Here is a 12,497-nt window from a genome sequence, read left to right as displayed (position 1 = left end):
GCGGTGTGTGCGTAATATTACTGAATAAATATTTGCTCGATTCATCGTTACGACGCCTACTGCGTGCGATAAGCCGTTGGCTTTCCGCAATTTGCCACCCGCGATGTATTCCGGAAAGCGTCCAGCACACCACGGAAGACCTGAGTTCGTTCTCGTTAGGCTCGCGTGCCGGCGGCCCGCGATTCTTACAATGCCAGAATCACTACCCGCACTTCCATAATAATACATGAGGATTGTAAGGAAAAGTTCGCAGATGTATCAAGAAAGCCCGATAATGCAGAGGATTAGTGGTTATTCATCAGAATAAAAAAAGTTTAATCGCGGACGTGGTCTAGGAAACGGCTCAATGAATTAGCAACCATTCTGTTTACTCGTCCTTACCCGTAAACAAAGTCGGCTATGCTGTGGATAATGGACAGCGGTGTGTTAGCATATATGCGACAGAACCTTGTCAGATATGAAAGTCAATGTGTGCACGAGCACGCGTGTTTCCGCTGCAGCGGTCCGTCGACACCGGTGCGGTTATTGCGGTTTAATTTGCACTGGCTTTCTAGAGTAATTTAATTAGTGACGACAACTAGCGTTCAGCATCCGATTTTTTTCACTCGTACCTTTAATGTAGCACGAAAATTCTACTGCTTGGCGTACTTCGCTGTAACACTAAACGCTGCCAGTTAAAGAATGATGGAACTCGGGGTGTATGTATGTATGTATAGGTTAGGTTTAATTAATAGCTTTAACGATTAGCGTTTGATATTTGACTCATTTGTCGCATGCTGAACGACAGCACACACGGAACGCACGCACGGACGCCACGCCCACGCACGTTACGACGCACTTACAGGAAATTATTAGGAAATTTATAGGATATAAACCGTACAAAGCCGCTTTTTCGATCAACTTTGCATTTGATTCAAACTGCAGCACACGTGTTACACTACTCCGCTATGCTTTCCTCGTTAGACGAACGTTATGGTTCTTTCTTCAGATTTCAATTAAAATCTAAGCAGATAAAGAAGGCCTTCTTTATCTGCTCTTGATAAAAAATCTATCCAATATTATTTGAATATAATTATATGTTTTATTCACGTGTTATATTTTTATAAGAAGAGTAAAAGCCGAGACCGCATCCAGCCGTGTGACCGTACTAGAGGTTGTGACACTAACTAGCGAGGTGTGACGCGTACTAGGGGCCTGTGACCACGTACTAGCGAGGCTTGTTGACGCGTACTGGCGAGGTGTGACGCTAACTGGGCGAGGTGTGACCCGTTGAATAGAGGTGTGAACGTACTAGCGAGAGTGTGACCGTATAGCACGAAGGTGTGCAAAGTACTAAGCGAGGTTTTGACGTACTAGCGAGGTCTGGCCGTACTAGCGAGGGTGTGACCGTACTAGGGGGTGTGACTGTACTAGAGGTGGGACCGTAACTAGCGCGCGGTGTGACCTGTACTAGCGAGAGTGTGACAGTACGTAGCGAGGTGTGACCGTCTAAGCGGTGGTGTGATCCGTACTAGCGAGGTATGGACGTAACTAGCGAGGTGTGACCGGTACTTAGCGAGGCGTGTGACGTAGCTAGCAGATGGTGTGACCGTAACTAGCGAGGTGTGCGCTACTAGCGATGTCGGGACCGATACTGCGAGGGTCGCACCGTACTAGCGAGGTTGATGACCGTAATAGCGGGGTGTGACGCGCTTATTAGCGATGGTCTAGGCCGTACTAGCGAGGTGTTGAACCGTCACCTAGCGAGGTTGACGTACATAGCGAGGTGTGACCGTACTAGCGAGGTGTGACCGTACTAGCGAGGTGTGACCGTACTAGCGGCGGTGTGACCGTACTAGCGAGGTTGACACGTACTAGCGACGGTGTGACGTACTAGCGAGTGTGGCCGTACTAAGCGGGGTGTGGAACCGTACGTAGCGGGTGTGACGTACTTAGCGAGGTTGGCCGTACAGCGACATGGTGTGACCGTCACTTAGCGAGGTGTGAACCGTCTAGCGAGGTTGACGCTACTAGCGAAGGTGTGACCGCACCAAGCGTGTTGACCGTACGTAGTAGGTGTGACCGTACTAGCGGGTGTAACCGTACTAGCGAAGGTGTGGCTCGTACTAGCGAGCGGCACTATGTGACCGTTACTAGCAGGGGTGTGACGTACTAGGCGGGTCGGCGTACTAGGCGAGGTGTTGACCCGTACTAGCGAGGTGTGACGCGTATAGGCGATGGTTGTGACCGTACTACGGCGGTGTGGACCGTACTTAGGCGGGGTTTGACCGTGAATTAGCAAGGTGTGGACCGTACTTAGCGAAGGTGTGACCGTACTAGCGGAGGTGCGTGACCGTACAGCGAGGTGTGACCGTAACTAGCGAGGATGTGACCGTACAGCGAGGCTGTGACCACTGCGGAGGTGTGACCGTACTAAGGCCGAGCGCGGTGTGACACGTATAGCGAGGTGTGACCGTACTAGCGAGGTGGTGACCGTACTAGCGAGGTGTGACCGTCGGCGCAGGTGTGACCGTACTAGCGGGTGTTGACAGTACTAGCGGGTGCGATAGTGACCGTAACTAGCAGGTCTGGGCGTACTAGCCGAGGTGTGACCGTTCCTAGCGAGGTGTGACTCGTGACTAGCGGAGGTGTGACGTACTAGCGGGGTGTGAGCCTACTAGCGACTGTCTGGCCCGTACTAGGCAGGTGTGACCGTATAGCGAGGTCTGGCCGTCTAGCCGAGAGTAGTGACCGTACATAGGAGTGTGTGACCGTACTAGCGAGGGTTGTGAGCGTAACTAGCGAGGGTGCTGACGTACCTAGCGCAAGGTATGACCGTACTAGCGAGGCCAATGTGAACCGTACTAGCGAGGTGTGACCCGTACTAGCGAGGTGTGACCGTACTAGCGAGGTGTGACCGTACTAGCAGGTGTGACCCGTACTACGAGGTGTGACCGTCAGCGAGGTGTGACCGTACTAAGGCGAAGCGTCTGGCCGTACTATAAGCGAGCGTGTGACCGTACTAGCAGAAGGTCTGGCGTACTTACGCGAGCTCGTGACCGTCACTAGCGGGGTTTGACCGTACTAGCGGGGTGTGAACACGTTACTAGCGGGGTGCTGACGTCGTATAGAGGCGTGTGACGTAAATAGCGAAGTCGGTGTGACCGCTACTAGTAGGCCGCGGTGTGGACCGTACTAGGCGAGGTCTGGCGTACTAGCGAGGTCTGGCCGTTTACTTAGCGAGGTGTGGCGTTAGCGATCGTGACGTACTAGCGAGGTCTGGCCCGTACATAGCGAGGTGTTGACGTACTTAGCGAGGTGTGAACCCGTCTAGCGGGGTGTGACGTACTAGCGAGGTCTGGCGTACTATGCGAGTGTGACGCACCAGCCTGGTGTGACCCGTTTACTAGATGGCGTGTGACCCCGTACTAGCGAGGGTGTGACCGTACTGATTAGCGAGGTGTGACAGCGTACTAGCGAGGTGTGACCGTAGTAGCGAGCATCTGGCCGTATGAAGGGGTGTGACCGTACTAGCGGGGTGTGACCGTACTAGCGAGGTTGGCCGTTATGGCGAGGTCGTGACTACTAGCGGTGTGACCGTTTACTGGCGAGGTGTGGACCGTACTAGCGAGGTGTGACCGTACTAGCGAGGTGTGACCGTACTAGCGAGGTGTGACCGTACTAGCGGGTGTAACCGATAATAGCGAGTGTGGCCGTACTAGCGGGGTATGTAACCGTACTTAGCGACGAGTGTGACGCGTACTAGCGAAGGTGTGAAGTATACTAGCGAGGTTGGGTACTGGCGAGGTGACCGTCTAGCGAGGTGTGACCGTACTAGCGAGGTGTGACCGTACTTAGCGAGGTGTGACCGTACTAGCGGGGATCCCCAATCTCGTTGTGCCGTATAGCGAAGAGTGTGACCGTACTAGGAGGGGTGTGACAGTAATTGCGAGGTGTGACCGTCCTAGCGAGGTGTGACCCGTACATAGCCGCAAGGTGTGACCGTATAGCGAGGTGTGACCGCTACTCAGCGGGGCTGTGACCGTATTAGCAGAGTGTCTGGGTACTTAGCGGAGGTCGTGACCGTTCACTAGCGAGGTGTGACCGTACTAGCGAGGTGTGACCGTACTAGCGAGGTGTGACCGTACTAGCGAGGTGTGACCGTACTAGCGGGACTGTGACTACTAGCGAGATTGTTGACCGTTCATAGCGAGGTGTTGACCGACTAGACGGGGTGTGACCGTACTAGCGAGGTGTGACCGTACTAGCGAGGTGTGACCGTACTAGCGAGGTGTGACCGTACTAGCGAGGTCTGGCCGTACTAGCGAGGTGTGACCGTACTAGCGAGGTGTGACCGTACTAGCGGGGTGTGACCGTACTAGCGAGATCGGTATGGTTACGTGATGAGATACTGCTGAAGCAACGAACGCTATTAGTCTGCATGTAGTCTGTGAAGAAGCAGACACACCACCAGCACCCAGCTCACAGACCGACCATGCAGACAGAAACAATCGGATATCCCCCACTGATAATGCAATGCACGAAGAACGGAGAGGGAAGAAAGTTGAATTCTACATGCGAGTGCTTGGTACCGCGGTAAAGTGTTCTTCCCAGGCACGCATGCAGACACACACTCACACAACGGCACACACAAACACACACACACACAACACACACACAACACACACACACACACATACACACATTCACACATTCACACGCACACGCACAACGCAAACGCACTGCACACGCACACGACACACACTACACATTCACACAAGCACACGCACACGCACACGCACACGCACACGCAACACGCACACGCACACGCACACGGCACACGCACACGCAACACATTCACATTCAACACATGCACGCTCACACCTACACACGCACACACGCACAGTCACACACGTAGTCACGTACGCTCGCACACACACGCACGCTCTCACACACACGCACGCACACACACGCACGCCACGCACACACGCAGACAAGTCACACTACACACGCACAACAACGACAACAGTAAAAGTAGTCACGTACGCTCGCAACAGCACGCTATCACACACACGCAGCTCTAAACACACGCACGCACACACACGCACGAAGCTCACACTACACACGAACAGCGCACAGTCCACACGTAGTCACGTACGCTGCACAACAGCACGCTTCACGACAAAGACGCACACACACGCACGCACACCGCGGTCCTTGCCGCTGCAAATACACGCGCTCGCGTGATCCTCTGTCTACCACAGAATACTCCCGCATCGTTCCCACATAGACCGATGCAGAAATGCCTTTAACGTAGACAGACACATAGACAGATGCGTTTAATCGAATCGAGTATTTTTTTAATTAAGCGACCAACATGATGGTATACCGTGGAGCGTGGAAGCGGGCGACACACACGCGTCATGTCATGTCATATACAGATATAACTCCACCGGCGATGTGGCATCAGTTGCATGCGGTCGTGGACATTTATGGGGGGAGAAGTGGGATGCGTACTTACGCCTATATATCTGACTTCATACTTAAGTAGAGTGGGTCTGCGAATGATTTCTGACCTATAGAACCTCCCATCATCCTCTCAGCACTGCCCAACCTCCCACCCTCCCTGTACCCTTCAGCGACATACATATAGGCTATACTACGCCCCGCCCTGCCAATGCAACGTGTGCTCTCTCTCTCTCCTCTCTCTCTCTCTCTTCTCTCTCTCTCTTCTCTCTCTCTTCTCTCTCTCTCTTCTCTCTCTCTTCTCTTCTCTTTCTTCCTCTCTCGTTGTCCATCTATTCTCTCTCTCCTCTCTCGTCTGCTCTCTCTCTCTCTCTCTTCTCTCTCTCTCTTCTCTCTCTTTCTTTCTCTCTCTCTCTCTTCTCTTCTCTCTCTTCTATCTCTCTCTTTCTCTCTCTCTCTCTCTTCTCTCTCTCAAGATCACCTTATTACCCCCGCTTACACGCACGCCGAGCGTTGAAGCACACAGAAGCGGACGCGCGGCGCTGAGATGATCCCAAGTCACCACAACCCGCGAGGATAAAGAAGTGAAAGGCAACATACAGCGAAAGGCGCTTAGATCACTTCAGTGAGGCGGGCGCGCAGTGGTGGCGGCGGCGGCGGTGGTGGGCAGTGCGAATGGACGCCCGCGGACGGTCGGCAACAATATCAGTACAGCGTCCCGGATACACGTGTTGATCGGCGTATTCTGCTTGACGGCCGTCTGGTTTACTCAGTATATAGACGTTACTTTACACGTATATCAGACGGGCGCGCCGCAACCCGACACGCCGATACCGACCCACACGGCCGGTTGGTGTCGTCCGGTCTGTCGTCGTCGTCGTCGTCGTCGCTCGTCGAGCGTGTCTTAGAGGGGCACTGCACGATATATTTACGTTATCGACTGGTTGAGGAACGATGAAACTCATGGCGAGGTGCGTTTGCTCGCGCGTGGCTATATGTAAACTTCACTCCCCTGCTTCACGCCCGACAGGCAGGCAGGCAGATATAGGACGCAGACGGGCAGGCGTGAACAGATATGCTGGCCGTGAAGTTGGCTGCGACAGCCTATTGCTTACTGCAATCATGCCTCTAGCAACCACGAATTTGGCGACTTGTCTGGCCGCTGCTGCCGCAATCAGGTTACATCAGTGCGATTGGTGCGCGATCACGGGAGCACCGTCAGGGCGTTTGGTGATCCGGGAAACATTGAGATGATTGTATTGACGTCTGAGCGCACACTACGGTACGGAATTTGTTTGTTATTACCGCACGCGGACCACGCCACAAACATCAACGGAGTGTCATCGTTAAGTCTGTTACCAGACCTCGTCTCACGTACCTCCGTTTCTCTCGGTATCATTCTCTCTCGTCTCTCGGTCTTTCTACTCATAACAGTTAGTTCTTCAGTAATCTTGCGCGGAGACTTTTACATGTGATTATCGTGTCGCACTGTTGTGTAGAAATATGTGCGGCCATTTCTTAACCCTTTCTTATCTGTATGGGGGGATTATTTTGAATCGTTCGCAGTGTAATGTTCGGCATGAACCCGTATTTCCGCGAACCCCCCCCCTATCCCGCCACACACTATAGCGGATATAAACTCAGGTAGAGCCCGGCTTTTAAATGCAAATTCCGCACTTCCAGTATGCACAATTTACTCATTGTGCTTGCATGTTTGGAAAAGGCACCGTTTGAAAATGTATATGTATATATAATAACAACCACTGTGAGACTTGCATATGATATGACTATATTTCACTTTATAAGCCTCATAGGTACTGTACGCCATCAATTTTACATTTTACAAAGAGAGACCCGCCTCAACTAACGACGCGCTGCCAGGCGGCTAAGAGAACAGTTGTGAGTTGTGTGAATTATTTAGATTGAAAATAATATCTGAACTTTCTAACTAAGCTAGTTTGGCTTGTTGAACGAACACAAATCCATACACTCGTGTTTCTAAGGTTTACAATACAAGTTTTACTTAAATGATGTTCACAGGAAACCAATGCGTATACATATCATATGAAAACGATTACAAGTGTAAACTAGATTATTTACACAAGGACAAATGCATTGAGGATTTGTTATATTCAATTTCAACGATCATGCAAAGCATGTATAATTTCTTACAGCTGTTTCATTCGTACTGAATTTCGGTCATCAATGTAAAGGCACGCTAAAATGATTATTATCGGCTTATTACTAACCTCATGGCAGGTGATAACTGGATGCAATAAAGTTATAGAAGCACAGGGCGACTTGACTGTGGGTGATCTTTAGAGGTGCCATAGCGAGGCAATGCTCTGATATCGCCATCCAAACAATGGACCGAAGCTATCTGTTAATAGGAACTCGAGGTCATGGCAGTACAGATTGCATGATCAATTGCACACCTGGAAAGATAACATGCGCTAATGAAATTGGCAATGGCAGGTGGTTCACAGTAGTCAATATAGCAGCAAGCTTTGAAATTTTTTCGACATATAAACGCATAATTAATATCCTATCTGCTGGTTTTCTTCAGAGTGTCATGTGTGCTACAAGTATAAGAGATGTAGACACTACAGATACCTCAAAATCCTGGTTGATTCTTGCGTAACGGTGTTTTGCTGATACTTTACTAATTGTGGTTGTTGCTTGGCTGCTAACCAAGGAGAACTATATTATAAATTATAATTTCCCAAGAAACATGCTTTGAGTTACCGTGGTAATCCAGCAATTGTTCAAATGTTAAATGGTTCACTTTATACATGTTGCATTTGTGGAAATGAGAATACGAGTACATAGAACATTGTGAATTTCTCATACGTCTGTCTATGTGTACATCACCATCAGATACCTGCGACTGTTCAACTCCGTTAAACTCGTTTGCCATCTGCTGTTAACTTCGCCACTGTATATTCATTGACGTTCACCATTCCTAAATGGATGCAGCACAAAATATGTCTAACATGTGTTTAACAGCAGACAACGAAAATTAATACAACTTTGATATGTATGAGTTACTGGATGTGATGATTGTTCCAAGAGTACATCTTCAACTTTCTGTTCATCACACATACACTAACCATTAAATGTACAAACAAAAGATGTTTCGCCCACTACGTTATTGTAGTTCACGCTGTATTTACACAACTGCCTGTGAAAATCCTTCACACTTCTGCGTTGAGGCCTAGATAGCTGCATGTATCTGCGTATGGCTGAATTAACACGGCAAGAGCGAGATAGACGTTAGCTGCTGAAAATCGGAATCGGTCCGTTGACAGTGTCAGCCATTTTCGATGCAGCGTCTAGCCTGCCAAGTAAGACGAGTGTTGCAGCGCAGCCGTGCCGTCACGGTACGACCGGTGTCATGATGCTTCGCTGCAGCAGTTACTTACCGTGCTATATGTAGCATGCACTCGTGTAGTCGTGCTGGGACAGAATCAGACTGCTCTCTAGGTCGATGGCCGGCATCTTTTCATTGCATCATGTCTCCCAAATGCAGGCAGCCTGCATAGTTCCTCTCGGCAGCGAAGATCGACGGTGATCGTGTCAGGCAGCTATGTGGCGTCTGGATTGCGTACAAGCAAGAATATTGAGGAAGCCGTGTTACAAAGGCTCTTATCGCCACATGATTTGCCTTAATGAGGATTACGGACGAAGCGATTCAAGGGGAGCCCGACAGTCTACATCGATTAGATCAAGCACCATGTGACAGATTAGACAATAACATGTGAAGAACAAACCGTCGAATGACGCGATGCTTTTGTCTCCAATGCAGGGTGCATGCATGTTGTCTAGAATATTCTCATAGCAGTTCATCGGAAACCGGTGCAGATTCCGGCGGGCACAACGATGTTCAGTTTACTTTGCCTCGTATCTCTCCACGGGTGTCATTCTTGAAGTCCACTGATGTGCCAGCATTACACCATAGTTAAACACACCGCAAACAGTAATGGTTTGATCATGTTTAAATGCAGGTTTGAGGTTTTACACATACGGCTGGACTATGCTGCATCTTTAGAAAGAGCGTAGTAAGGGTGTATGTGTTTATACGTGACACTATTAATAACTTGCAATTTACTGCTATTGTAACCAAAACACGCAAAGCTGTCAATTAGGCAACAGCGTGTTCATCCTCACAGCACTCCCTGCCAACATCTGCTTGTTACCAGCACTGCCACCCTCCACCTCTACATCCACAGTAAGGATGCCACGTACCCGAGTAACTGATGCCAGCAATGCTACCCTCCACCTCTACATCCACAGTAAGGATGCCACGTACCCGAGTAACTGATGCCAGCAATGCTACCCTCCACCTCTACATCCACAGTAAGGATGCCACGTACCCGAGTAACTGATGCCAGCGATGCTGAGGAATAGATCCTGTTCGTTGAAGCACTCCGGCAGCATAAGGAGGGCAGTGTGGACGGCGCTCTGTAGGTTTACGTGGACGGCAGTGTTTACCTTGTTCAGCCGTGTGTCCTTCAACCACAGCACCTACAAAACACCAGCAGCTGTGAATAATGATGAAGACAACAAGATGATTTACTATATCAACTCCTAAACTATATGAATAGCAAACAAAATTAATAATTATAATTTACTTGATAGAGGAGCATCAGCCACGATATGGCTGGAGAGCAAATCACTCGATCTCATTTCGTATTACAATGATAATAACTTAATAAGCAATTATATGCATGTGTTATAGCCAATAATTTAATTAAACAACATAAAATAATATGAAGCCTGCCACCAATGTAAAGAGTGACTTTACTTACTGGTTTATGAAGCCTGCCACTAATGTAAAGAGTGACTTTACTTACTGGTTTATGGATGCTAAGGCGAATGTACTGTGTCCGATGTTGAAGGCTCAAGTTGGATGATTACGCGGTAGTAAAATCGTAGGTATTGATACAAGGCCAGTAAAATGAGCGGAAATTTTCCCTTGTTTATTGATGTCACAACCACTTCCGTAATAATCGTACTGCGCTGATGTAAATTAAAATATATCAATCAATACATGACATTAGAACTCCCGCCGGATATTCGCCTAGGTCAGGAATGAGCCGCTCTAGATAAGTAGCGCATCAATAGGTTCTATGTCGCCACCCAGGGTTAACTGAGCCGGGAAACGTACCTGCGGTAGCGGTCCGGTAAACCAGATCACGTAACGCCATGTCACTATTTGATAAGGTGGTTAGGGTTAGGATTTAGGGTTAGGGGTTTGTTAAGAGTTTCGGCGTTAGGGTTAAGGAGTTACGGGAAGTAGGGCGATAGGCGACTCCATATGATGCTCCGTTAGTGGAGTAAGGCGAGGTACGTTAGGTCCGGCATATTCAGATAAGGTACCAGGGTAGCGGTTGTCAGTTTTTCAAACAAGCCTCATAATATATTTTCTGTGGAATTTTCCAAACGTCAATTGCATTCCATGGTTCAAGTCTTGAATCAAATTGAGTAATCTAACTGCTAATTAGCGGAGTGCTAGACTCGAAAGACTGTATAGCGTCCAATCTCGGCCCTCCTCCTGTACTTATTTTAAAAACTTGTTTATGTTGCGTAATGTGAAAAGATGTAATATAACTTGAATAGCAGGTAAATAAATTTTAAATCTATAAAAGAAATAAAAATAAATCTACGTTTCGCGGTATAGAGCCGGACGCCGTCAACCCAGGGGTAACGTTCCGGGCAGTACGCCCTGGGGGAACATAAGACCGCTATCAGCACTAGTAGATAACCATAGTATAGGCCGCGTACAGGTTGCCAGACGATGGCGGCCATAACGTATCGCGGCGCTAGTATGATGGGTACACTCTTGAGAGCTGAGTAGGCATGGAACTGACAGTGTCGAGTAGCATACCTTAATGTTAGCATGACCTGTTTGCTGAAAAACTCCTGATCCATATGCAAATGCTAAATCGTACTGCTTTGGGGAAAATTTGTACGAATCAATCCAGGCTTAAAATACTGGGCAAAGCCACATTTGGCTCAATGTGACTTAAGCAACACCTGACTGCATAATCTTGAACGCGACCACGAGGGCACACCATAGTACACCAACCTCGACTAGCTGCAAGCCTCGTACACATGGTAGCAGCCTCATTACACACATAATATAGCAATGTGCGCATATGAAATTATTACTCTACGCGATAGATGCGCGAAGGATCGTCAATATTTGATCAAAATCGGCAACTACATTATTGAAATACAATACATCGAAAGTGTAGGATAGGAAATTTCAGCCGGGGCCAAACCTTAACCAAATCCCTCCTATCCAGTAAATGTTACGTTCTGTATAAGGTAGCCAGTAATTATAATTAATGTCCAGCTACCCCGTTGTTACGCCAAGATTTAATACCCATTTAATAATGCGTTGTGACCGGTTACAACACAACATACAATCGTGGCGTACATGAATTAATTTCTGCCCGATAGATGTGCCGCGAGGATGTCAATATTTGATCAAAAGGTCGCAAAGCTACATTATTGAAAATACCATACAATGCGAAGTGTAGGGATAATGGAAGGTTTCACAGCGGCCACAACGCCTTTACCAATGCTTAACGTCCAGTAAATGTTGTTCGTTATCAGGTACAGGAGTAAGATTATATTTAATTCCAACTTTAACGTTTTTAGAATATTACTAATACATTTAATAAATGCGTTTGACGTTAACACAGCCAACAATACAATGGCGTACAATGATTATTTCTCTCCGATAGGATGGCGCGAAGGATGTCATACCTTGATCAAAATACGGGACCTTGCTAAACATGTTATTGACCAGAGAGGGAGTACAGGGGGCCGTGGTAACGGGAGAAGGGGGCGGAGCCGGTGAGAAAAATGGGGCGGGAGCAGAAGGGGGCGGGGAGACCAGGAGAAAAGGGGGCGGGGAGCAAAGTTGGAAGGAGCGGGGGAGTAGCGGAGCCCAAGTGGGCCGGAGGGATGTGTCCAAGTCCAACACTATTAGAAGGCCTATGTTGTACGCGCTGAAAGTAGAGAGAGAGAGAGAGAGAGAGAAG

At 48.6% G+C, this 12,497-nt stretch overlaps 1 protein-coding gene across 2 annotated transcripts in view; it reads right to left on the bottom strand.

Moving 5' to 3' along the window:
- Positions 1 to 12,497, bottom strand: part of LOC106809445 (phosphatidate cytidylyltransferase, mitochondrial-like) — a gene marked incomplete at its 5' end in the record, with an annotated part of 22,915 nt that overhangs the window by 8,102 nt on the left and 2,316 nt on the right. For both annotated transcript variants that reach the window (XR_001393875.1, XM_014812523.1), the window contains 1 exon segment: positions 9,819 to 9,969. Coding sequence is in view for 1 of the 2 variants with exons in the window: in XM_014812523.1 (XP_014668009.1) it covers positions 9,819 to 9,969 (151 nt within the window).

Source organism: Priapulus caudatus, unplaced genomic scaffold (assembly GCF_000485595.1).
Source record: "Priapulus caudatus unplaced genomic scaffold, Priapulus_caudatus-5.0.1 Scaffold355, whole genome shotgun sequence".
NCBI lineage: Eukaryota > Metazoa > Priapulida > Priapulimorpha > Priapulimorphida > Priapulidae > Priapulus > Priapulus caudatus.
Note: the sequence above shows the minus strand (reverse complement) of the source record. Positions and strands in the feature narration are given on the sequence as shown.